Source organism: Pelodiscus sinensis, chromosome 22 (genome assembly GCF_052426305.1).
Source record: "Pelodiscus sinensis isolate ZL-2025 chromosome 22, ASM5242630v1, whole genome shotgun sequence".
NCBI classification, from domain to species: domain Eukaryota; kingdom Metazoa; phylum Chordata; order Testudines; family Trionychidae; genus Pelodiscus; species Pelodiscus sinensis.
In genome coordinates this window covers 14,956,060-14,979,672 of record NC_143073.1, presented here as the reverse complement: position 1 = coordinate 14,979,672, position 23,613 = coordinate 14,956,060, and the positions used below count along the sequence as shown (strand labels likewise).

Here is a 23,613-nt window from a genome sequence, read left to right as displayed (position 1 = left end):
CCCCCAGGTACTCCTGTGTGAGTGGGGGACAGCTGGGAATGGTGCCTCACCCAGGCCAGGCCTCCCCCAGCTCTGCTGGTACCCCCCACTCCTGACCTGTAGCCCCTCTTAACCCAGCCCAGGGCTCCCCCCAGCCTGGCTAGTGCCCCTCATTCCCCCCAGTGCAACCCAGCAGCTGGCCTAAGGTGTGAAGTATCTCTTTCCTGGCAGGTCTCTGGGGTGCAGAAGGTGGGGCTAGTTGTGGAGCCAGTGGAGGAGAAGGCTGCCTCTCCATTGAATCCCTCTCCCCCCCGCCCTTAGGCTAGGAGCTGGGTGGGCAGCCGCAGGGTGTGAGGGGCTGGGATACAAGGCCTGGCTCCTGTCAGCTCTGCACCCTGGGGGGCTGGGGAAACACCAGCTGACTTCCTTCCTGCCCACCGGAGCTGAGGATGGGAGGGGGGGGTCAGCACGGACCAATCAGGTGTTTCCTCGTGCACACACCCCCCACTCCGGAAACAGTGCCAGACCCTGCCCAAGGGCCCCAGGAGAGAACCTTCCGCTGTCTGCTCCTCACGTCCCCCCACCATTTCCTCTCCCCAGGCAGAGCTGGGTAAGCCCACTGCTGGGTTGGCAGGGCTGCAGGTGGGGAGTGAGGGGCACCGGCAGAGCTGGAGGCAGGCAGAGGTTAAGCTGGGGCTGGATTTTCTGGTCTCTCTACATTTCTGGGGCAGGTTTCATTGCCCAGAGGGAAGGGAGCTGCCAGCCAAGCCCCCTCAGGCCCCTAGCAGAGCAAAGCTGGCAGTCTCAGGGCCTGTCACCTACAGATAGGCCATGCAGCCCCCAGCTGGAACCCTGGGGAGCGGGACTGAGACCTGGTGCACTTGTCTCAGCAGCAGGAGGGAAGGGAGGAGGAGAGAGGGAATAGGTTGAACAGGCATGAGAGGGGCCATGACCCTTGGGATTGGCGCCCCCTAGTGGGGACAGGCGCCCCAGCTGCCTGCCCTGCCCTACTCCCACCCCAGTTGGCTGGCCCTGTATCTCTAGCTCCTCTGACCCAGCCTCCCTGTGCAAAGGACATAGGGCCCGCCTCTCCCCATCTACCTTCTGACTTCACACACCCACCTGGGAATGGGGCTGGCCCTACAGGTGTAGGGGGTGTGGCTGTCGTATGGGAAACCAAGGCGGGGCATGGCATGGGGAGGGGTAATGGCCCTTGGTCTCACTGGCTAGGAACCTCCCCTGCGGAGCTTAGATCCAGCTCACACCTGGCATTTTCCCAGAGATCTTGGGGCCAAGTAGCTTCCTGTTCCTTCAGTCCCCCACAGAGCCCTTTATAGGCTCCTGCCACAGTCCTGGCAGTGCCCCTCACTCCTGATCTGCAGCCCCTGCCACCCCAGCTGGTCCCCCTTGCTCTTGACCCACAGCCCCTGCTAGCCCAAACCTCCCTAGGCTCGCCTCTTGCCTGTGTCAGGCCTGGGCTCCAGAGTGGAGTCCCAGGGCTCTGGGCCCAGCTGTCCCACCCGGCCCCCTAGAGCTGTTACATCAGGGCCTGCTTGATGTTGCTGGGTCTTGCATCATCAAACAGCAGCACCTGGTGTGGAGGTGGAATTAAAACTGCAGGAACTGGGAGGGAAATGGGGGCTAGTGGGTCAGAACAGGGGGGCTGGGAGCCACGACTCCTGGGTTCTCTCCCCACCTCTGAGAGGGGAGTGGGGGCTGGTGGGTCAAAGCAGGTTCTCCATGGCTGGAACTCTGTTAGCATCTGCCCAGACACAGTTTTGTCCCCCATCTTTCTCTGGGCTCTTGGCATCATCTCCATCTTTCTCCCTCCAATCCCAGCAGGCCTTTGGAGCAGCCAAGAGCTGAACAGGGGCCCTGGGCAGGGGATTGATAGCCCCTAGTTCAGGCAGGACATGGGCTGGTGGGGGGGAACTGGCACCCGCCCTTCTGCCAGCTGCATCGCTGGGAGCTTCCCCCCACATACACCAGCTCTGAAGGGCCTCTTGTCCTGGCTGGGGGGCATGGCTCCCCTCCCTCTCTCCATTGTCCGTGCACACTGGGTCATTATCCACTGGGGAGGGGTGGGATTCCATCCCCCACCACACACTGCCAGCTCTGTGTTGCGGCTGGCAAGGGCCTGCCCTGACGCCCACCCTGAGTGGGGCGGGGGCGATTGCTGGTATTAGTAGAGGATGTAGCCTGCAGGGTGTGTCTGCCCTAGCAGGGTCCCTCCCCAGGGTGGCTGCCCTGATAAGCTGGAACTTTTGGGTGCGGTTGCAGGAGCCTGATCTCTGCTGGATCCTGGTGCAGTGGACAGCCCAGAGAGAGAGAGAGAGAGAGAGAGAGACACACACACACACACACACACACTCGGACACACACACACACGGCACATGGACACACACACACACACACACACACACGGCACTAAAATACAGCAGGGGGCTGCGGGATGAGAGTGAAGGGCACCACCAGGACTGCGAGGGGCAGGGTTGAGCTAACGGGCTGTGGGTCAGGAGTGAGAGGCGCCACCAGGGCTGAGGAAGGCACACAGATATGGGCTGGGCTGCCATAAAGAAAGCAGCTTGGTAACTGAGTGTCTTGTCCCTGCCTCCCAGTTGCCCCTGAGCACTTCAGTTAGTGAACTTCCCACTGCGGTGCTGTCTACCCCCACATGTCCCTGCTGGTTAGTGCTGAGATGTGGCCACTTCTGGGGTGGGGTGGCTGGTTACACAGGAACCCCTTTCTTGGCACTGAGATGCAGCCACCTCTGGTGCAGGCACAGGTATCCCATGCCTAGCACTCTCTGAAGTTTGATAGGATGTGGGGGGATCCAGCCTGCAGCTGGGCTTGCCCCAGGCACCTGGCTCTACATCTGGGCACTCCCAGGGGGCAGGAGATTGTCAGGCCTTCACCAGTTGTTCCTCACTGTCTGTCTCTGTCTCCCTCCCGCAGGACCACCACCACTCATTATGGCTGGGGCGTAGCCCCCTACTCCCCACCAACTGCTCTGAGCCATCCTGTGTGTCCCTGGAGGGGGTCCCGGCCAATGAGAGAGCAGAGACAAGGTCCCTCCTACTGCGGTGAGTGATTGACTCCCAGTATTATCCAATCCTCAGGAAGTGCCCCCCTCGTCCTTAGGAAGAGTTGAGAGGGGTCCCCAGGTGGTGCCAGACATGGGCGCTTCTTGGTGAACCATTGGGGGTGCTGTGCTGCAGGGAACCTGAGGGAAGGGGCATGTGCCATGTTACACCAGCCATTGCACTTGGCCCTAAGTGGGGTGTGTCCTGGGACGCCTGGCTTACCCCCAGCAGGGCTGTCCCAGCCTAGCCCCCAGTCTGCCCCTCCTCCCCCATCACACCCTCTGAATGACAGACAGAGATCCCCTCCTCTTCTCATCCCACGCCCAGCCCTGCCATCTCTGCTGCCCCTTGTGTCACCTTGTCCGGGTGGAGCCATGTGCAGGGGGACGGTACAGGGCTGCTTTTCCCAAAGCCCTTCTGCCATTGCCAGCATGGCCCCAGGGATGGAAGACACCAAGGTAGATGAGCATGTGGGGCCCCAGCCCCCCACTCCGAACCTGTCCCCATCTGGGACTGTGCAGCTCTTCACCAGCCTGCGTCCCACCCCAGAGGTGGCTGCATCTCAGTGCCAGGCGAGGGGTGCCATGCTGCCTGCCCCTCCTTACAGATCCGGGCTGACAGCTGTCCCTGCATGGTGCAAAGACAGGTGACCACTAACTCCTTCTGAAACACACAACATGGCCTGCGTGTGGACACCTTGGCACAGCCACACCAGCCCACACGCTGGCCTGCACACCAGTGTGCACTCTGAGCACATACACACTTGTATGGACACACATGTGCTGATATGGTTGCTGAGCAACATGCCTGTGCAGATGCTTACACAGTGGCATGGACCCATGTGGTCATAGACATGTGGACATACACTCATGGACAGGCGAACAAACATACCTGGCAACAGACATGCACAGATGGATGTAGTTGTGCACACGCCCATAAGTGTGCTTGCATAGACATGCTGACACACTTGCCTGATCACTGCTAACAACACACATTTATAGGGACCCAACACGTCTGCTGTTGTCCCTGTGCAGTGTACAGACACGCACACTAGTGAACTCACGCACAAGTGGAAAGACATTCTCCCATGGTTGCACAATGATCACCTATAAGGCACCTGTCTCCTCTCACACAGTCACAATACATCCATCCCCCCTCACACATGCAAACACACCTATCACCCATTGCACACACATTCATGAGCTCACACACAGGGGGAAGGCTGTTGTCCCACAATCATACAGTGATCCCCCCCAACACATAATCTCACCTCTTGCAAATGTAGGTACACCTTGTCCTGGCTCAGGACACTTCTAGTGCCCTGCTGTACGTGCACACATCTCTTGTGCCATTGCACAAGAGCCACCAACACTACATTCAGTCTAGGCACACTGACCCGATGCGTTCCTGCTACATGCCTGTCCAGTTACCCTCCCCGTGGCTCCGCCTGCTGCTGCCAGTTGGGTCCTTCCCCAACAGCCGCGGGCCTGGCAGCTAGAAAGGCGGGGGGGGGCGGGGGGTGTTCTCTGCGTAATTGGGAGAACAAATGAATCACACTCTCCCCGCCCCCAAAGACCGCAGGCGCCCACCCTCTCGCACCGTCATGACCTTAAAAGGCTCCGCTGCAGAGTTAACCCCATGCTGCATCCAGCCACACGCTGCTGGTGCCCCTCACTCCCACCCCGCAGCCCCTCCCCCACTCTGCTGGTGCCCCTCACTCCCACTCCACAGCCCCTCCCCCGCTCTGCTGGTGCCCCTCACTCCCACCCCACAGCCCCTCCCCCGCTCTGCTGGTGCCCCTCACTCCCACCCCGCAGCCCCTCCCCCACTCTGCTGGTGCCCCTCACTCCCACTCCACAGCCCCTCCCCTGCTCTGCTGGTGCCCCTCACTCCCACCCCACAGCCCCTCCCCCGCTCAGCTGGTGCCCCTCACTCCCGACCAGTAGCCCCTCCCCTGCACTTCCAGTGTACCTCAATCCTGCCCCACAGCGCCTCCCCCGCTGTGCCAGTGCTCCTCACTCCCAACCCAGCCCCCCCCTTGCTGGTGCTGCCCCTCAGTCCTGAACCACAATAGAGCAATATTAACCCATTATTTGCCAGCTTTTGAGTGAGTAGCTCAATCCAGGTGTTCAGTGTCCAGGGGGGATGCTGGGGGGCAGGGAATTCACTCCCCTGGCAGGCAGGGCTGGCCCAGGGCAGGGCTAAGAGGTGTTGTGGGGCAGGAAGCGAGGCAAGGGCCCAACCCTGCCTGCCAGGAGAGAGCGCCCCCTGCGGAGTCCCCACCACCCTCACTGCCCCACAGTGCCCCCTAAGCATTGCCCTGGGGCCAGCCCTGCCTGCCAGGGGAGTGCCCCCTCCTGAGCCCTGCCCTGCCCCATATCATCTGCTAGAGTTGCTGGGGCGCCAGCCATGGGGCAGTGAGTCAGAGGAGTAGGACAGGAATTGGACCTGATGCCTTGGGTCCTAGCTCAACGGGGGCTGCTGTCTCCTGGTTCCCTGGGATCACCTGTGGGGATGGCTGAGGTGGGAGTCTCTGTGTACTCCTCTTCCCCCACCCCACAGCCCTGGGGAGGAATTTCCCATGTTGCTCTGGGGGGGCCAAGGGACGGGCAGGGTGCACCCACCACACTGTGATATGATGCCCTGGCACCAGGGGCAGCCCGTGAGGCTTGGCAAACTAGGCAGTTGCCTTGGGCGCCGCCGGCCCGGGCGCCCAATGATGACGTCACGGCCATTGACAGCCGTGCAGGTGGGGGCACCGATCCTGCCTTCCGCCTGGGGCGCCAGCTGTCGCAGCCGGCCTCAGGCCGCTCCTGCCTGGCACAAACGCTCCTGTCATGTCCCCCCAAAAGAGCTCTGCCCCAGACAGAGCTGTGACCCTGAACTGGAGGGGCCTGGCTCCTGAGGTGATGGGCATGGGGGAAAACCCCGCATAGTCCATTCAGTGATTCCTGTTTGTGTGTCATTGTGCTGGTGTGTCACACTATGCATGGGGTTGTGTCTCCTGGCTGTGTGCGCACATGACTGAGTGATAGTGTAAGTGAAGGTTGTCTCTCCCACGTATGTGGCTCCATGTGTGCACATGTGGGTGTGTGAACTGGGGTGTGTGGTTATGTCTTTTCAGAGTGATTGTGCATGTGTGTGGTAGTTGTCTCCTCTGGCTGTGATATTGTGGGAGGGCTGTGACTCAGAGTGTGTGTTTGTGTTTGCTGTATAAATGATTGGAAGTGGGGGGATTGTGTTTCTTGACTGTGTCTCCTTTGTGAGTGATTTTGCATGTGTGTAGTTGGGTCTCATTGTGTATGGCGCTGTGTATATTTGGGTCTCTTTAGTGATTGTGTTGGTGATATTGAGTGTGCATGGCTGAAGCTTTATGTGTGTGTAGTGTTTCTTTGAGTGCCTGTGTTGGTGATACTGTGTGTGTGTTTGTGTCTCTGTGTGTATGGATTTCCAAATATGTGTGTATCTATGACATTGGGGGGAGAGGGAGTTTCCTGGCATGTGTGTCAGTGACATTATGTGTGGGGTTGTGTGTCAGTTTGTATGGACTTCCTGGGGTATGTGGGGTTGTCTCTGAGTGTATATCTCCAGTGTGTGTGTGTGTGTGTCTGTGACGTGTGTAGGTGGATCTCGCGGTGTGTGTGTCTGTTTCTCTAGAGAAGGGAGGAGGCGGGGAGCAGCCAGGATTCCCAGGGGGCCAGTGGGATCTGCTCTCAGCCGTGTGGGGCAGGGCTGGAGGGTGGCCTGGGGTACCCAAGGGGCTGTCAAGATTGGCTGGGAGCTGAGTGGGGTAGGGCTGGGAGTGGCATGGAGTTGCCAGGGGGTGGTCAGAACGGCTGGGGCAGGGCCAGGAGGAAGGGGGCGGGGGAGGGGGGGATATGATGTCAGCCAGGCGCTTTAAACCGGGACAAGGGCGGGCGCAGCTGAGTCACGCTGTCCGGAACCCATGGCCGGGCTCCCCCCCCCCAGCATGGTGGCGGGAGGGGGGACCCCAGGCGCGGGAGGGGGGGGAAGAGGAGGAGCTGACTTGGCACCAGAGCCAGTTGGGAGCCGTCAGCGAGCGAGTGCAGCACACGGAGCATCTGCCTGCCTTTCTGTCCTGTTCGCCTGTCTGTCTGCCTGTCCACGCCAAACCTGCCCCCCTGGTGGCACCTGGGACTCACACACACACCCCGCCTCCACAACCGGCTGGAGGGGCACAGGGCTCCCCACGGAGGCCAGGAGGTAAGGCTGAGCCGAGAACCCTCCCCATGTGCCATTGCTGTGTCTCCCTCGTGGGTGCCGGCGATGCTGGCCAGGTATGAGTCGGGTGCGGGTGACGGGACCTCTCCCCGAGGCCTGTGTCTGAGATTTTGTGTGTGTATGGGGGGGTTGCTTGTGTAAATTAAATGAGTGTGTGTGTTTCAAAGGAGAGTGGGATTGTGTGTGTGTTTCAGAGGAGAGTGTGATTGTGTTTGTGTCTCCAAAGTGTGTTTTGCATTTGCGGTGAGGGGGGTGCCTCTGTGTGTGTGACAGTGGGGCTTCCAACTGCTGGGCTGTGATTTTTGTCTCTCCTGTGCATGGTGTTTGATTGTGTTTCTCTTCAAATCGCCTGTGACTCATGTATGGTGAGTTTGTCTCTAGTGTGTGATTATTATGTGTGTGTCCAGTGAGACAGTGTCTCTCTTTTGTAGGGGGAAGGTGTGTGTGTGTGATTGTTTCTTGCCTGTGTGTTTGTGCGTCTCTGATGTGTGGTGCATCCCAAGCATGTGCCTCTCTCTCTGCCCTGTCCTTGTGTGTCCCCCCAGTCAGTGTGTGCATTGGGCGCATAGCCATCTGCACTGTGAGGTGTTTTGTTGTTGTACCGGCACGCTCACACCAGGATGTGTGTGTGTGCTCATTGGATTGGGGGTGGGGGAAGGCCAGAAATGTGCCATGTCCTACCCCCCCAGTTCACACATGAAGGAGGGAATCCCAGAGCTATTAACCCTCGAGGGCCAGGGACTTCAGTGTGCCAGTCTGGAGCCTGGGGGGGGGGGGCCAGTCCTACGCTTTCCAGTGCTGGGCATGTGTGTCACTATGTGTGCGGGTCTGCTGTGTGGCAGTGTGCATGTGTCACCGTGTGTGCAGATCTACCTGAGTGTGTGTGTGTGTGGGTCTGCCCATGTGTGTGACAGTGATTGTGTGTCACTCTGTGTGCGTGTGACCGTGTGTGTGATTCTGCTTGTGTGTGAGACGGTGATTGTGTTGTGTCATTCTGTGTGTGTGTATTACTGTGGATGGTGGGAGTCTATCTATGTGTGTTTGTATGTGTGTGTGTCTTACACATATACACACAAACTATGCTATGGAAAGGGGTTGCCCATGTTTGTGTGTTATTGTGTGTTGGTCTGGTTGTGTTGTGTCCCACTGTGTATGGCTCTGCCTATGTGTGTCTGAGTGTTCATGGCTGTGTGTGAGTCACTGTGTGTGACAGTGATTGCATGTGTCCCTCTCTATAGCTTTGTGTGTGTGTGTGTGTGTGCGCGCGTGTGTGTGAGCAACAAGGTTTGTGCGAGTGGGTCAGGGCATGAGTGGGTCTGACAGCGTGTGTGACATCAGCTGTGTGTGTGAGAGACACTGTGCGACGGAGCCTCTGTGACTTTGCACTTGTGGGTCGCTGTGTAGCAGTGTGATATTGTATGGTTCTCTCTGGCAACCCATCACGTTACCTGTTTACCAGGGGATGCCATGTGTGCATGACGCCATGCATGTGACGTGTGTGTCTGCCTCCTGCTCACTGGGTGATGCTGCCGGGTGTCAGTTGTGACTGACCTTGTGTGGCGATGGGTTGTTTCTCCACGGGCCTGAGACTGGGTCTGCTCCTGGCTGACGCTGTTCGTTTGTGGGTCTGAGTGTGTGGAGGAGTGGGGGTGGCAGTTGTGATAAGCATTTTGCTCCGTGCACACGGAAAGAGAAGGTTGTCTGCGGTGCTGACTCAGCGCTGACGTGACTGTGATCCTCCAGGGGATGGGGGGTTCCCCAAAGCCTGTCATCAATGAATCTCCCTCCCCTTCTCCCTGGGGGAGTTTCCAAATCCCCCACGCTGGCTGGATCCCAGGTCTCCTCCCCCAACGGGTCAGACTTGCTTTCACCCTTGAAGGCCAAATTCACTGGGCACCCCCAGCCATGTGAGGGGGCACTGGACGCAGCCCAGCACATGCTAGGGGCGGGGGTTAGAGCTCAGAGTGCAGCCGGGGGATTCAGATTGGGGGGCCTGAGGAGATGCACGGAGAGGGGAGTGAGCCTGTCTGTGGGTGTTCCTTTTGGTGCACGCACGCGCGCCTGTCACTGTGTGTGTGCGGGTTTCCCTGTGTATCCCTCCCCTCCATAGGCTATGAGCTGCTGGGTGATCCTGCCAGGAGGCGCCCCAGGCTGGTGCTGAGGAGGTAACCACCTACCCCCATTCTGCACTCAGTAACCCCTCCTCCAACTCATAGAAGGAGGCGGAGCGAATACAAGCCCCTCCCTCCGAGTATTGCCAAGGCCCAGTTGTCTGGATCTCCCCATCCCCTCCCTGGCACACACATACTGATCAGTCCCTTGGGGTCCTCCTTCCGCTAGCGCCCCAGTTCTCTTTGCACGGCGCTGCGGTCACATTCGTTCCCCCTTCATTAATTCTGAGCTGTGCTTGCTCTTGCCGACATGTGCAAGGCTCAGCAAGCTTGCACGCCTGCCACTCTGCACCCGGACCTCTCAGCTGCACAGCCTAGTTTGCTCACACATACGTGCAGCCCCATTCACTTGTGCATGGGCGCTGGTCTGCTCTTTACACATATGCTCACACCTACCGGTGCCCCTTGCATGCATGCATATGCACATGTGTTCCCTGACATCTGCATTGTCACACACATTCTTACATGCACACCCAAACACTGACTTCTGTACCTGTCACCTGGACTTGCACGATTGGTCTTACACAGTCACGCAGAGTCACTTGTGCACACCCATTTAAGCAGCCATGTTTTAAGCTACACCTCGCTTGTGTTTTCACCCATATGCGCATTTAATTCTGCACACTCATTTGCACATTCATGCTTTCAGTTGTGTTGGTGTATTTGTGCAGACATGCTCACTTGCACAGTCACTTTTGTACACACATACTTTCTTACACATTGGTTTCTGTGGCACACTCATTTGTGTGCCCATGCTGTCGGCGACATGTACATATATTTGTGCCTGTTCACGATAACACTGCCCATCCACATGTTCCCCTCACACAAGTGTCTGCTCTCACACACTCACTTGTACACACTCTTGCATGCCAAAGTATCACCTCCCCATCCCCCACCCAGTGCCTCTGATTCAGGGATGTGGCTTCCCTTTTCTAGTAAAGGAAGAACCTAGACAGGAACCCGGATGCTTCATAGTGGCCGTGAAGGGGAAGTAAGAGGTCATTTCCCAGTGCCCACCCCCAGGAACTCCCTCTGCACCTGACAATGGGGCAGGACGGGTGCTGTCATCTCGCAGCGGGCACCAATCCGGCCCCTGGCTGGGGGCCTGGCTGGCTCAGAGGGGCGGGGTTGGGGCACGGGCAGGGTCTTTCTCACTCTGTCTCACGGCCTTCCTGGCAGCCGCTCTCGGGCACCGCTCGCCTTCCCAGCCAGCGTGGGTGGGATGGAGATTCCCTCTGTCAGCCATGGTGGGGGGAGGGCTGGGTGGCCGGGCTTACCCCGCCCACACTCTGCGCTGCACGCCCACCTCTGGAGCGCAGTGGGAGCGCCAGGTCCCATCAGGGTGATAGCCCGGGCAGGGCTCGCACACGAATGCTATGTGTGGAGCAGAGGGTGCTGCCTCCGCTGGTGTGTGCACCACTGCCTCTGCTGGTGTCTTGTGTATGTATGTGTGCCTGCACCTCTCTAAACCTCTGCCCCCTGCTAGTGTCTCTGTGTGTGTCTGTATCTGCACAACGCTGGAGTGTGTGTGTGTATGTCCATACAGTGCTGCCCCCTGCTGGAGGTGTGTGAGTACTGCTGCCCCATGCTGGTGTGTCTGTGTTTCTGTATCTGCACAAGACTGGTGTGTGTGTGTGTGTGTGTGTGTGTGTGTTCCTGCAGTGCTGCCCCCTGCTGGTATGTGTATGTCTGCACCACTGCCCCTGCTGGTGTCTTGTGTGTGTGTCTGTACCAGTGCGTGATGTTGTGTGTGTGTGTCTGCACCTCTGCCCCCTACGGGTGTCTCTGTATGTGTCTATCCACACAACGCTGGAGTGTGTGTGTGTGTGTGTGTGTGTCCATGCAATGCTGCCCCCTGCTGGTGTGTGTGTGCCCAGCTGTCAGCACAGGAAGTGCTATTCTGTGAGGTCCCCCACTCCCTCGTGCCCTTTTGGCTCCCCCATTCACCCCCCAACTCTGGAAGCGCGTGTGGGTTGCTTGCAGCGAGCAAATCTTGGCGGGCCTGTGGCCTGGCGAGATGGTATGTGAATAAACGGCCGCGGGGGTGAGGGGAGCGTGTGACACAAGGCGACTCAGCACCCTCCATGCCGCACAATCCTCCGCACGCTTCCTCTGCTCGCACACACGTCATGGGCCAGCTCTGAAATTCCCACAGCACGGGAGGGGGACTGTAGGGGGAGGGGAAGGTGTGTGTGAACATGCAGAGCCCCTGTGCATGGCTGGAAAGGCAAGATCACGTGTGTAAACATGCAGAGCACAAGTATGCAGCTGTGCACAAGGAGATGGCGTGCGTGAAAGCAAAAATGTGCAGGGCATGGGAACACGGGTCTGGGGACTTGGAATATATGGAGGAGCCCCAGCTCATGTGTCATTGGCATGCCTACATGTTCTTGGCCCTGGGCACACCACATGTGTTGGTGTGTCCCTGGTGCATACGGTGTGTTGTTAGCATGCCCACACGTGACAGGCAGGTCCATGTGCCACTGGCGCAAGCTATATCTACATACAGTTGGCGTGTTGGAGACAGCTGGCGTGTGCTGTACAATGCCTTGCCAGCCGTCCCGCCAGGATCTCCCTTGGGAACCCCCTCCGCACACTGGCACAAGCATCTGTCCCTCCTCCTGCCTGCCATGCCAGTCCCCACACGCTCCCAAACTTAGCCCCTTGGCTGCAGCCACATTTAGCTGCAGCCTTTACCGCTGGCTCCGGCAGCTGGCCAATTGCCTGTGTTCACACATCACCCCCGCCCCCAGCCCCGTGTGTCACCTCCCCGCCTCAGGGCCCGCTGGGTTCCAGGGCAGGGTAAGCCCCCATCAGTGTGCTCCATTGCCTGCCCTGGGGGCTGTTCTTAGGTTACAGCATATGCCACGTCTGTCATCCTCAACCACCACCCACCCCTTCCCCGGCGAATGGCCCAGCCACCAGACAGGGGGCCATGGGGCTGGGGGCGGAGAGGTGGGGGTGTAGTCTGGCTGGCATCCGTCTGGTGTGAAACAGCTGGGATGAGTCATGGAGGCCAGGGAGGGACAGAGCCAGTGGCTGACACTTCACCTCCCCCCCCCCCCCCCCGCCTCCAACGCCCACACCTGCTGCACTGTGGGGGGGGGGGGAACCTGATATATGGGCCCCTTAGCAGCATGGGGCTCCCTCTGACATCTGTTTCCCTTCACTCCCAACCCACAGCCCCTGCCAGCCTGGCGCTGGGCTCCCCCAACCCTGCCGGTGCCCCTCACTGCCGACCCACAGTCCCTGGCAGCCCAGCGCTGGGCTCCCCCAACCCTGCCGGTGCCCCTCACTCCCGACCCACAGCCCCTGGCAGCCTGGCACTGGGCTCCCCCAACCCTGCCGGTGCCCCTCACTCCCGACCCACAGCCCCTGGCAGCCTGGCGCTGGGCTCCCCCAACCCTGCCGGTGCCCCTCACTCCCGACCCACAGCCCCTGGCAGCCTGGCGCTGGGATCCCCCAACCCTGCCGGTGCCCCTCACTCCCGACCCACAGCCCCTGCCAGCCCAGCGCTGGGATCCCCCAACCCTGCCGGTGACCCTCACTCCCGACCCACAGCCCCTGGCAGCCTGGCGCTGGGCTCCCCCAACCCTGCCGGTGACCCTCACTCCCGACCCACAGCCCCTGGCAGCCTGGCGCTGGGATCCCCCAACCCTGCCGGTGCCCCTCACTCCTGACCCACAGCCCCTGCCAGCCCAGCCCTGGGCTCCCCCAACCCTGCCGATGCCCCTCACTCCCGACCCACAGCGCCTGGCGCTGGGATCCCCCAACCCTGCCGGTGCCCCTCACTCCTGACCCACAGCCCCTGCCAGCCCAGCCCTGGGCTCCCCCAACCCTGCTGGTGCCCCTCACTCCCGACCCACAGCCCCTGGCAGCCTGGCACTGGGCTCCCCCAACCCTGCCGGTGCCCCTCACTCCCGACCCACAGCCCCTGGCAGCCTGGCACTGGGCTCCCCCAACCCTGCCGGTGCCCCTCACTCCCGACTTGCAGCCCCTCCTGCTGTTCTTCCTTCTTTGCCCCCCTGAAGCCCTACCCCCCATTTTCTAAGAGCAGTCAGTTCGCTGCTTGTGTCTAGCTCCTCCCCCGATTCTCATTGGCGCTCCCCTGTCCCGTCCTGCCCCTGTGACCGGCTGGTTTCCCTGTTGGTCTCTTCCAGGCTGCCTTAGAGGACAGATGGGAAGGATGATTAGCAGCCAGATGAGGGGCAACGTGTGATTGGCTGGATTCCTGGAGAGCGTCGCGTAATAGGTGGGGCCTTGACGTGTGGGGCAGGGGGAGCAGCAGGGTGGGAGGGGTTTGCCCCGCTCCTTGGGGCAGAGCCAGCAGCAAAACTGCCCCCCACACACATAGTGTTTGAATTGGGCTGCCCTCCCCAGCCATTACCTCCCCTTGCCTGGCCCCAGCCCCTGGTTCTGCCCCCTCCCCCCCCTTCCCCTCATTAACCCCTCCTGCCTGGCTCCGCCTTCCCCTCATTAACCCCTCCTGCCCTGGTTCCGTAGCCTTCCCCTCATTAACCCCTCCTGCCCTGGCTCCGTCGCCTTCCCCTCATTAACCCCTCCTGCCCTGGCTCCGTCCCCTTCTCCTCATTAAACCCTCCTGCCCTGGCTCCGTCCCCTTCCCCTCATTAACCCCTCCTGCCCTGGCTCCGTCCCCTTCCCCTCATTAACCCCTCCTGCCCCGGCTCCGTCCCCTTCCCCTCATTAACCCCTCCTGCCCTGGCTCCCCTCATTAAACCCTCCTGCCCTGTCTCTGTCCCTTCCCCTCATTAACCCCTCCTGCCCTGGCTCCGTCCCCTTCCCCTCATTAACCCCTCCTGCCCTGGCTCCGTCCCCTTCCCCTCATTAACCCCTCCTGCCCTGGCTCCGTCCCCTTCTCCTCATTAACCCCTCCTGCCCCGGCTCCGTCCCCTTCCCCTCATTAACCCTCTCCTGCCCTGGCTCCGTCCCCTTCCCTTCATTAACCCCTCCTGCCCTGGCTCCGTCCCCTTCCCCTCATTAGCCCCTCCTGCCCTGGCTCCGTCCCCTTCTCCTCATTAACCCCTCCTGCCCTGGCTCCGTCCCCTTCCCCTCATTAACCCCTCCTGCCCTGGCTCCGTCCCCTTCCCCTCATCAACCCCTCCTGCCTGGCTCCGTCGCCTTCCCCTCATTAACCCCTCCTGCCCTGGCTCCGTCGCCTTCCCCTCATTAACCCCTCCTGCCCTGGCTCCGTCCCCTTCCCCTCATTAACCCCTCCTGCCCTGGCTCCGTCCCCTTTCCCTCATTAACCCCTCCTGCCTGGCTCCGTCGCCTTCCCCTCATTAACCCCTCCTGCCCTGGCTCCGTCCCCTTCCCCTCATTAACCCCCTCCTGCCTGGCTCCGTCGCCTTCCCCTCATTAACCCCTCCTGCCCTGGCTCCGTCCCCTTCTCCTCATTAACCCCCTCCTGCCCTGGCTCCGTCGCCTTCCCCTCATTAACCCCCTTCTGCCCTGGCTCCGTCCCCTTCTCCTCATTAACCCCCTCCTGCCCTGGCTCCGTCCTCTTCTCCTCTTTAACCCCGCCTGCCCTGGCTCCGTCCCCTTCTCCTCATTAACCCCTTCTGCCCTGGCTCCTTCTCCTTCCCCTCATTAACCCCTCCTGTCCTGGCTCCATCCCCTTCTCCTCATTAACCCCTCCTGCCCTGGCTCCGTCCCCATCCCCTCATTAACCCCCGCCTGCCCTGGCTCCGTCCCCTTCTCCTCATTAACCCCTCCTGCCCTGGCTCCGTCCCCTTCTCCTCATTAACCCCTCCTGCCCTGGCTCCGTCCCCTTCTCCTCATTAACCCCTCCTGCCTTGCTCCTTCTCCTTCCCCTCATTAACCCCTCCTGCCCTGGCTCCGTCGCCTTCCCCTCATTAACGCCTCCTGCCCTGGCTCCGTCCCCTTCCCCTCATTAACCCCTCCTGCCCTGTCTCTGTCCCTTCCCCTCATTAACCCCTCCTGCCCTGGCTCTGTCCCCTTCTCCTCATTAACCCCGCCTGCCCTGGCTTCGTCCCCTTCCCCTCATTAACCCCTCCTGCTCTGGCTCCGTCCTCTTCCCTCATTAACCCTTCCTGCCCTGGCTCCGTCCCCTTCTCCTCAATAACCGCTCCTGCCCTGGCTCCTTCTCCTTCCCCTCATTAACCGCTCCTTCCCTGGCTCCGTCCCCTTCTCCTCATTAACCCCTCCTGCCCTGGCTCCTTCTCCTTCCCCTCATTAACCCCTCCTGCCCTGGCTCCGTCCCCTTCTCCTCATTAACCCCTCCTGCCCTGGCTCCTTCTCCTTCCCCTCATTAACCCCTCCTGCCCTGGCTCCGTCCCCTTCTCCTCATTAACCCCTCCTGCCCTGGCTCCTTCTCCTTCCCCTCATTAACTCCTCCTGCCCTGGCTCTGTCCCCTTCTCCTCATTAACCCCTCCTGCCCTGGGTCCGTCCCCTTCTCCTTATTAACCCCTCCTGCCCTGGCTCCTTCTCCTTCCCCTCATTAACCCCTCCTGCCCTGGCTCCGTCCCCTTCTCCTCATTAACCCCTCCTGCCCTGTCTCTGTCCCTTCCCCTCATTAACCCCCTCCTGCCCTGGCTCCGTCCCTTTCTCCTCATTAACCCCTCCTGCCCTGTCTCCGTCCCTTCCCTATATTAACCCTGGCCTGGCCTAGGTCCTTCCCACCCCTCTCCTAATTAGCCCTGGCCTGGCCTAGTTCCTCCCCCTCTCCCATACACGTTAACCTCAGCCTGGCCTGGACCCACTTACCCCCATTAATCCCTCATGCCTTGAACCCATCTCTCCGCTTAATCCCACCTGGATTCTCCCGCCCCTTCATCATCTCCACACTGGCCTGGACCCCATTGTGGCCTCGAGAGCAGCAGTGGGGACCAAGCCCTTGAACTCCCAGCTCTGTAAATGGCAGAGGAGTTGGGGTGATCAGGGTGGGGAGGAATTCCCCAAAGGGTCTGTAGAGGGGAGTTCACTCCAGGAGGCCCTCTCCACCCCACCCCTCAGTATGCACCTGCCCTTGGTGACTGTAACCTCCGAGGCCATTTCTGCCCCCTTCCCCGAGGGGCCTCTAACCCCCCTCCCACTGCCCTTGAAGTGTTTCCAACTTCCCTCTCCTCCGCCCGAGATGCCTTTAACCCCTCCTTCTCCCCCCCAGGTGCTTCTAATCTCCTTCCCCTTTCCCCCCAGGAGCCTCTGAACCCCTCTTCCTCCTCTCTGAGGTGGTACCCCCTACCTCTCCCCCTTGCGCCCCCCCCCCTCCGTGCTGACCCCTCTTTCCCCACAGCGCTGTATGAGGCTGTAGGGGCTCCCCACGGCGTCGGGGGAGTCTCAGGCAGGAGGAGCCGCAGGGGCTGCCCGTCACTCGCACCCCGGGGGGGGCAGAGGGGGGGACAGAGGCATCCAACGCAGCAGAAGTGGTGAGGTCTGGTCCAGGATGGGGGGCTCCAGTGAAGGGACAGGGAAGGGTGTGGGGGGGGCAGGGGCTGGAGGGGAGGAATGGGGGCAGGGAGGGCAAGGAGGAGGGGATGTGAGGAAGGTGGGAGGGGCGGGGCAGGGAGAGGGAGGGGGAGTGGAGGGTGTGGGGGCAGGGAAGCTCTGTGTAAGCCCCCTGTCCCCTGTCTGTGGGTGGTGGGAGGCTACAGCAGGCTGGGGGCACCCTGTAATTACACCTCTTGTCTGTGAGTGGTAGGTGGCTACGAGGGGCATGGGCACCGTGTAACCCCTCACTCCTTGTCTGTGGGTGGCGGGAGGATAGGGAGGGCAGGGGCACTGTGTAACCCCCCACTCCCCATCTGTGGGTGGTGGGAGGATGGCGGAGTGGGGGGTGGGGGCAACATGTAACCCCCGTGTGTGTGGCAGGCTGGATGCATCGCACGGTGGAACAGCTGGGGGGCCGGGCTGGACGGGATCCCTTCGCTCTTAGCAGCCTGAGCTGCGGCGGGGCCTGGAACAGCTGCCACTCCCGCCCATGGCTGCCAGGAAGCAGGTGAGTCCTCGGGACACAGAACAGGTTGGGGGGGGCTCGTCCCAGATGCCAGCCTCCCCTCGCCCCCTCCCCCGGGTACTGCCCACAGGAGTGGAGGGGACACTGCAGCAAAGCGTGGGGCTCAGACCCAGCAAATGCTCTCTGAGCCAGCCAGTCCCTGCCCTAGAGGAGCAGGCCCTGGGCCCCATTCCCCAAAACACAGCTCAGCCTTTAACGGTCTCTCCCTGCTTGTCCCCCAGGTGTTCAGCCAGCATCGGACAGTCCCAGCTGCCCCCGCACCTCCCATCACCCCATGGCACTAGTATCGGGCACCCCAACAAACCCTATTTCCCCTCTGGGTAAGTGTTGCTGCTCAGCATCTCTAGACGCTCAGTAGGGGTAAGTCCATCCCAGAGCTGGGGGGAAAACCCAGGAGTCCTGTGCGCACCACCCCCTCCACTCCCCAGCCCTCCTCCCCTCCCCTGCAGTGCTGATGAGAACCCAGGAGTCCTGGCTCCCAGGTGGCCGGGCTCTGCCCTGGGCAAGCAGCAGCTGACGCGGTCCCTGTCGCCCTGCAGGAGCTCTGCCCCGCGGCCCCTGCATGGGAAGCTGGAGGCCATCCATGGCTGCGTGCAGGCGCTGCTGCGGGACCCAGTGCAGCCACCGTTATGGGAGCAGCTGGGGCAGATCTACGAATCGGAGCAGGACCTGGAGGAGGCTGTACGCTGCTACCAGAACGCGGCCCGCTACCAGCGGGACTATGGGTGCTACAACGAGATCAGCGCCCGCATTGGGCGCCTGCAGCAGGTGGGATTGGGGGGCCACTGTGCTGATCGGGGTGCTGGGTTGGGGGGGCACTGTGCTGATCGGGGTGCTGGGTCGGGGGGGGGGCACTGCGCTGATGGGGGTGCTGGGTCGGGGGGGCACTGTGCTGATGGGGTGCTGGGTCGGGGGGGCACTGTGCTGATCGGGGTGCTGGGTCGGGGGGGCACTGCGCTGATGGGGGTGCTGGGTCGGGGGGCCACTGTGCTGATGGGGTGCTGGGTCGGGGGGGCACTGCGCTGATGGGGGTGCTGGGTCGGGGGGCACTGCGCTGATCGGGATGCTGGGTCGGGGGGCACTGTGCTGATGGGGGTGCTGGGTCGGGGGGCCACTGTGCTGATGGGGTGCTGGGTCGGGGGGGCACTGCGCTGATGGGGGTGCTGGGTCGGGGGGCACTGCGCTGATCGGGGCTGGGTCGGGGGGCACTGTGCTGATGGGGGTGCTGGGTCGGGGGGGCACTGTGCTGATGGGGGTGCTGGGTCGGGGGGCACTGTGCTGATGGGAGTGCTGGGTTGGGGGGGCACTGCGCTGATCGGGGTGCTGGGTCGGGGGGCACTGTGCTGATGGGGGTGCTGGGTCGGGGGGGCACTGCGCTGATGGGGGTGCTGGGTTGGGGGGGCACTGTGCTGTTGGGGGTGCCGGGTTGGGGGGCACTGTGCTGATGGGGGTGCTGGGTTGGGGGGCACTGTGCTGATGGGGGTGCTGGGTCGGGGGGGCACTGTGCTGTTGGGGGTGCCGGGTTGGGGGGCACTGTGCTGATGGGGGTGCTGGGTTGGGGGGGCACTGTGCTGTTGGGGGTGCTGGGTCGGGGGGCACTGTGCTGATGGGGGTGCTGGGTTGGGGGGGCTCTTTGGATTGATGGAGGGGTCCTAGGCTAGGTGGGCCTGTTGGACCGATCGGGTGTTGATGGAGCAGGGTACTGGATACAATCTGTTGGGAACGTCACCCTGGTTCCTCACCCGCTACCCCACGTGTCCCCCTGCCCCCTCCAGGCTCAGCTGTGGAATTTCCACCCTGGCTCGCCTCATCACCGGAGCAAGGCCCTGCCGCCCCTGCAGCAGGTGTGGAATCTCCTGCACCTGGAGGTGAGTGGCTGGCGCGGAGGTCAGGAGCACCCTGTGGGGGCTGGATCCCTGGGGCGGGGGGAAGCTGCAGGGGTGGGGACTGGTGCAGAGGTGCCCTTGTGGATGAGGGGAACCTGTGGGGGGCAAGGTTGGCTCAAGACTGTTGCTCTTGCCCCTCCCCCCAGAAACGGAATTTCTCAGCCAAGCGCAGTCCCCAGCTGAAGCGGCCGGCGCCCCCCCTGGAACCACCTGTGGTGCTGCCCATCCCCCCCACCCCTCACCCGCCCCACTCTGGGCACAGTGAGGAACTGTCGAGCCCCATGAAGAGGAGGAGGAGCGCCAGCCCCGAGCAGGTACCCGCGGGGCAGGGGAGGGGGCTGCCAGGATGGGGGTATAAAAGGGAGGAGTCCTAGGCCAGATGGGTGAGTCCCCAAAGTGGGGGTCTCCCTTGAACTTCCCAGGCTCACCCCTTTCCTCCTCCCCAAGCAGAGCGGGAATGTGGCTGGACAGCACCCGCCAGGGCCTGGTGCTCCTGGGACCCCCCACTACCAGCTCCCGAAGCCCGGGCTGTGGAACCCCCTCCATGGCGACACGTGGGGGCCTGAGCGCAAGAACGTGGCTGCCCCGGAGAGACAGGTAACAACTCCGCTGAGCCGCCAGTGTCCTGCCCCACTCCAAGCCAGCCAGTCCCTGCTCTGGGGCCAGTTGGGAGCTGGCGCCCCCTTGAGGGGACAGGCCCCGGGCCCCATGCAGAGCCAGCCCTGTCTCTCTGGGTACGTCTACACTACCACCCTAACGAGGTGTACCGGTAGTTCGGAATAGGAAGCCTAGTCCGAACTATCTAGTTCATGCCGCGTGTAGCTGCGGGCACGGAGTCTGCACTAGCGGACATTTAAAAATGGCGGCGCCCGGCAACATGCAAATGAAGCCTGGGAAATTCAAATCCTGGGTTTCATTCGCAAGTTCGTACGACTACATTACCCCCCTAGTTCGAACTAGGGTGGTAGTATAGACATAGCCTCTCTGACTGTCTCTTTTCCTCCCACAGGAGCCAAGGAATTCGGTCGCCCACCCCTTCCCATACCCAACTCCAGCCTATGGCTCGCACCCGCCCTCCCACCGCCTGCCCCCCACGCACCTCGGCCCCCGGCCCCCTGGAGACAGCCATGGCTGCCAGGCCCGGCCCACTGGAAGTGACCTTAGAGCCAGCCGAGTTCCCCGGGGGCGGCCGGACCCCAGCACCTCACCAGCCAGCGTCACCTGTGTGCCTTACGCCCCGCGGCCTCCCCCGGCCAGCCCCCCCACCAGCAAGACCCCGCGGGGAGAGCCGGGCTCCTGCTTGGTGAGTGGGATGGGGGGACTTATTTGGGACAACTGGGAGGGACCACTGGGCCAGGTCAGGTGTGCAGGGTAGGGAGAGCTGCACCGGCCCAGGATGAGGGCCTGGGGGGCGGAGGTCTGGCTGGCGTCCCAGGCACAGGGGTGCTGCTCCAGCCTGGGAGGGTCTGGCTTAAGGATGTTAAAATTAGGTTATTTTAGTAACTGAGTAGTCGATGGAATTTGACTTGACTACTCGTCAGGGGCAGGCAGCCCGGCTCAGTCCCAGCTCGCGCCAGGACCAAACCCCGCTGCGGCTCTGCAATTTAAAAGGCAGCAAGAGTCAGGCAGCCTGTCCCGCGGCTCCTGCTGCCTTTTAAATTGCAGAGCAGAGCGGGGTTTGGTCCTGGCAGCAGCCCCCGTCCACAGGGGATCCCATCAGGGAGTTGGGACCCCCCCACAGACAGGGGCTGCTGCCCGAGCAGCCTCCTCTGCCCCCGTCCTGTACCCCTGTTCCCTGCTGCTGCCTCTGATAGAGGCAGCGAGGGGAAGCGGAGACAGTGCTGGGGGAAACTGTCTTCTAAGCCAGCATATAGAGGCAGCAGGGGGAGGGGAGGGAATGCAAGTAGTTGACTGATGGATTACTCTCTTGGGGTATGTCTACACTACCACCCTAGTTCGAACTAATGTAGTCACTTGAACTTGCAAATGAAGCCCGGGATTAAAATATCCCAGGCTTTATTTGCATGTTCCCGTCCGTCTGCCATTTTTAAATCCCCCTTAGTCCGAACTAACTGCTCGCGGCTACACGCGGCAGTTTAAAGTTAATCCAAACTCAGTCCGTAGTTCGGATTAACTGTTACTCCCCATTCCACGAGTTAGTTCGGACTAAGGGGGATTTAAAAATGACGGCTGGATGGGAACACGCAAATAAAGCCGGGGGTATTTTAATCCTGGGCTTCATTTGCAACTCCGGTTGCCTGATTTGCCTACCTAGCTCGAATTAATGAGCTAGTGTAGACATCCCCTCACATCTCTAGTCTGGCTCAGGTCCTGGGGGTGGGGTCTGGCTGGCATCCCAGGCCCGGGGATGCTGCTCCAGCCTGGGAAGGTCTGGCTGGGGGCGGGGGCGCTGCAATTGCCCAGGGAGGGGGTGTTGCTCTAGCCTGGTGGGGGCTAACTGGAGTCGCAGGGGTGAGGATGTTGCTCCGTCACTGCCTGTGTCCTGATCATCTGTCTGCTCCTTCTCGCAGGCGCCTGACCGATACCAAACCCCGGCGCCGGCCAGTCCGGCTCCTGAGAACACAGAGCACCCGCCCTCTGGCCCTGCCCCCCAGCCTCCTCCCAGCCGGCCCTGCCCTCCCCCGCCCTCCTCCTCTGCCTGCAGGGGGCCCCCAGAGCCACCTGGCCCTCCCCCAGCGCCCCTACCTTGGCTGAAGGGCCCAGGCATCCAGGATGAGGGGAAAGCCGAGGCTGGGGGAGACCCCCTGGATGAGATCCTGTTCGGGTGCGACTCGGCTGGGCCCCGGGGGGGCTTCCAGGATTCCACCACCAGCAGCCAGGGGAGTAAGGGTTATGGGGGGCCTGGGGCGCCCCGGGGGCAGGAGCAGCCCAGCCCCCCGCCGGCCCCAGCCTCCTCTCCACCCCCTCCCACCTACCACTGCGCCTTCGCCAAGCAGGAGCCTCCAGCCCCCCCCGACTTCTGGCTGGAGACACCCCCCCGTGAGCCCCGGCCACCAGAGGGTGGGGAAGGGGGCCCCAAGGCTTCTCCTGGCCCCCCGAATACCTCAGGAAGCTTCAGGCCCCAGCCGAGTTCCCCACCCCCACCGCCCAGGGCCTCCTACCCAAAGATGCTGCCTCCGGAGCCAGCTCCCCTCCCAGAGACTCCTCCCGGGGCGGCCCGGCGCCTCTTTGACTTCCCCGGCCCCCCCCTGGAGGACCAGTTTGAGGAGCCCCCTGAGTTCTCCAAGATCCTGCCTGATGGGCTGGCCAATATCATGAAGATGTTGGATGAGTCCATCCGGCGGGAGGAGGAGGCCGGGCCCCCACCCAGCTTCCCACCCCCTCCCCCTCCTGCCCCACTCCTCCCTAGCCCGCCACCCCTGGCTAGACCAAAGCCACCACCGGCCCCCCCATTCGAGTTCCCCAAGCCAGAGCCCCCCCGGCTCTACCCCTTTGGCAAGCGTGAGGAATCCGGGAAGTGCCCGCCAACCAGCCTGCTGCGGTCGCTGGCCAACGTGTTGGAGGGGCAGAAACATGCCTACCGCGCCAAGCCCCCTGCTGCAGCTAAGCCGCCCCCCTTGTCATTCTCTACCTCAAGCCAGGCCTGGGTTGGGGGCACCCGGGGTGAGGAGCCGGCGGGTACCTCGCCGGAGCCTCGTGCCGCCAAGACGGAGTCGGAGGTGCTGGAGGAGATCAGCCGGGCTTGTGAGACGCTGGTGGAGCAGGCGGGGCGGGAACCCAGCCCGCCAGCTCCCCGGCCCCCCACTCCCCCAGCCACGCCGCCCCGGCGGCGGGAGAAGGAGCACCGGCGGCACCGGCGGGTGGCCAAGGACGGGCGGCGACACCGGCGGGAGGGCAAAGCCACCAAGGAGAAGAACCGGCAGGTGCTGGGCAACCTGGACCCGCAGCGCACAGACCTGCAGGCCCGGGAGAATGGGGCGCAGGGTGAGGCGGGCAAAGCCAGCAAGCCGCCCCTGCCTGTCCCGCCACCTGAGCGCCGCCCGCCTGCCCGCAAGGAGGAGGGGGCCGGTCCCGCCGGTGTGTGCCCGGCTGACCTGCTCAAGCTGCGCTCGCTCACCGAGGGGCCCCCCAAGGAGCTCAAGATCCGGCTCATCAAGGTGGAGAGCGGGGACAAGGAGACCTTCATCGCCTCCGAGGTGGAGGAGCGGCGCCTGCCGCTGGCCGAGCTCACCATCAACCACAGCGCCGCAGAGGTGGTGCGGGCCAGCAAGTGAGTGCCCCCTGATCCCGCCAGCTC

At 62.1% G+C, this 23,613-nt stretch overlaps 1 protein-coding gene across 10 annotated transcripts in view; it reads left to right on the top strand.

The window, feature by feature from the left end:
• The window catches only part of KDM6B (lysine demethylase 6B), a 37,960-nt gene that overhangs the window by 1,935 nt on the left and 12,412 nt on the right, over positions 1-23,613 (top strand). For 3 of the 10 annotated variants that reach the window (XM_075908099.2, XM_075908097.2, XM_075908090.2), the window contains exons 2-12: positions 2,935-3,062; positions 13,636-13,727; positions 16,750-16,882; positions 17,325-17,451; positions 17,691-17,789; positions 18,009-18,237; positions 19,245-19,337; positions 19,502-19,669; positions 19,803-19,952; positions 20,365-20,658; positions 21,887-23,586. In XM_075908099.2, the coding sequence (XP_075764214.2) occupies positions 17,330-17,451; positions 17,691-17,789; positions 18,009-18,237; positions 19,245-19,337; positions 19,502-19,669; positions 19,803-19,952; positions 20,365-20,658; positions 21,887-23,586 (2,855 nt within the window). In that variant the 5' untranslated portion in view covers positions 2,935-3,062; positions 13,636-13,727; positions 16,750-16,882; positions 17,325-17,329. Of the gene's footprint in view, positions 1-2,934; positions 3,063-6,971; positions 7,287-13,635; positions 13,728-16,749; positions 16,883-17,324; positions 17,452-17,690; positions 17,790-18,008; positions 18,238-19,244; positions 19,338-19,501; positions 19,670-19,802; positions 19,953-20,364; positions 20,659-21,886; positions 23,587-23,613 lie in introns of those variants that run through there. The other 7 variants (XM_075908098.2, XM_075908092.2, XM_075908100.2 and 4 more) reach the window with 7 other exon arrangements.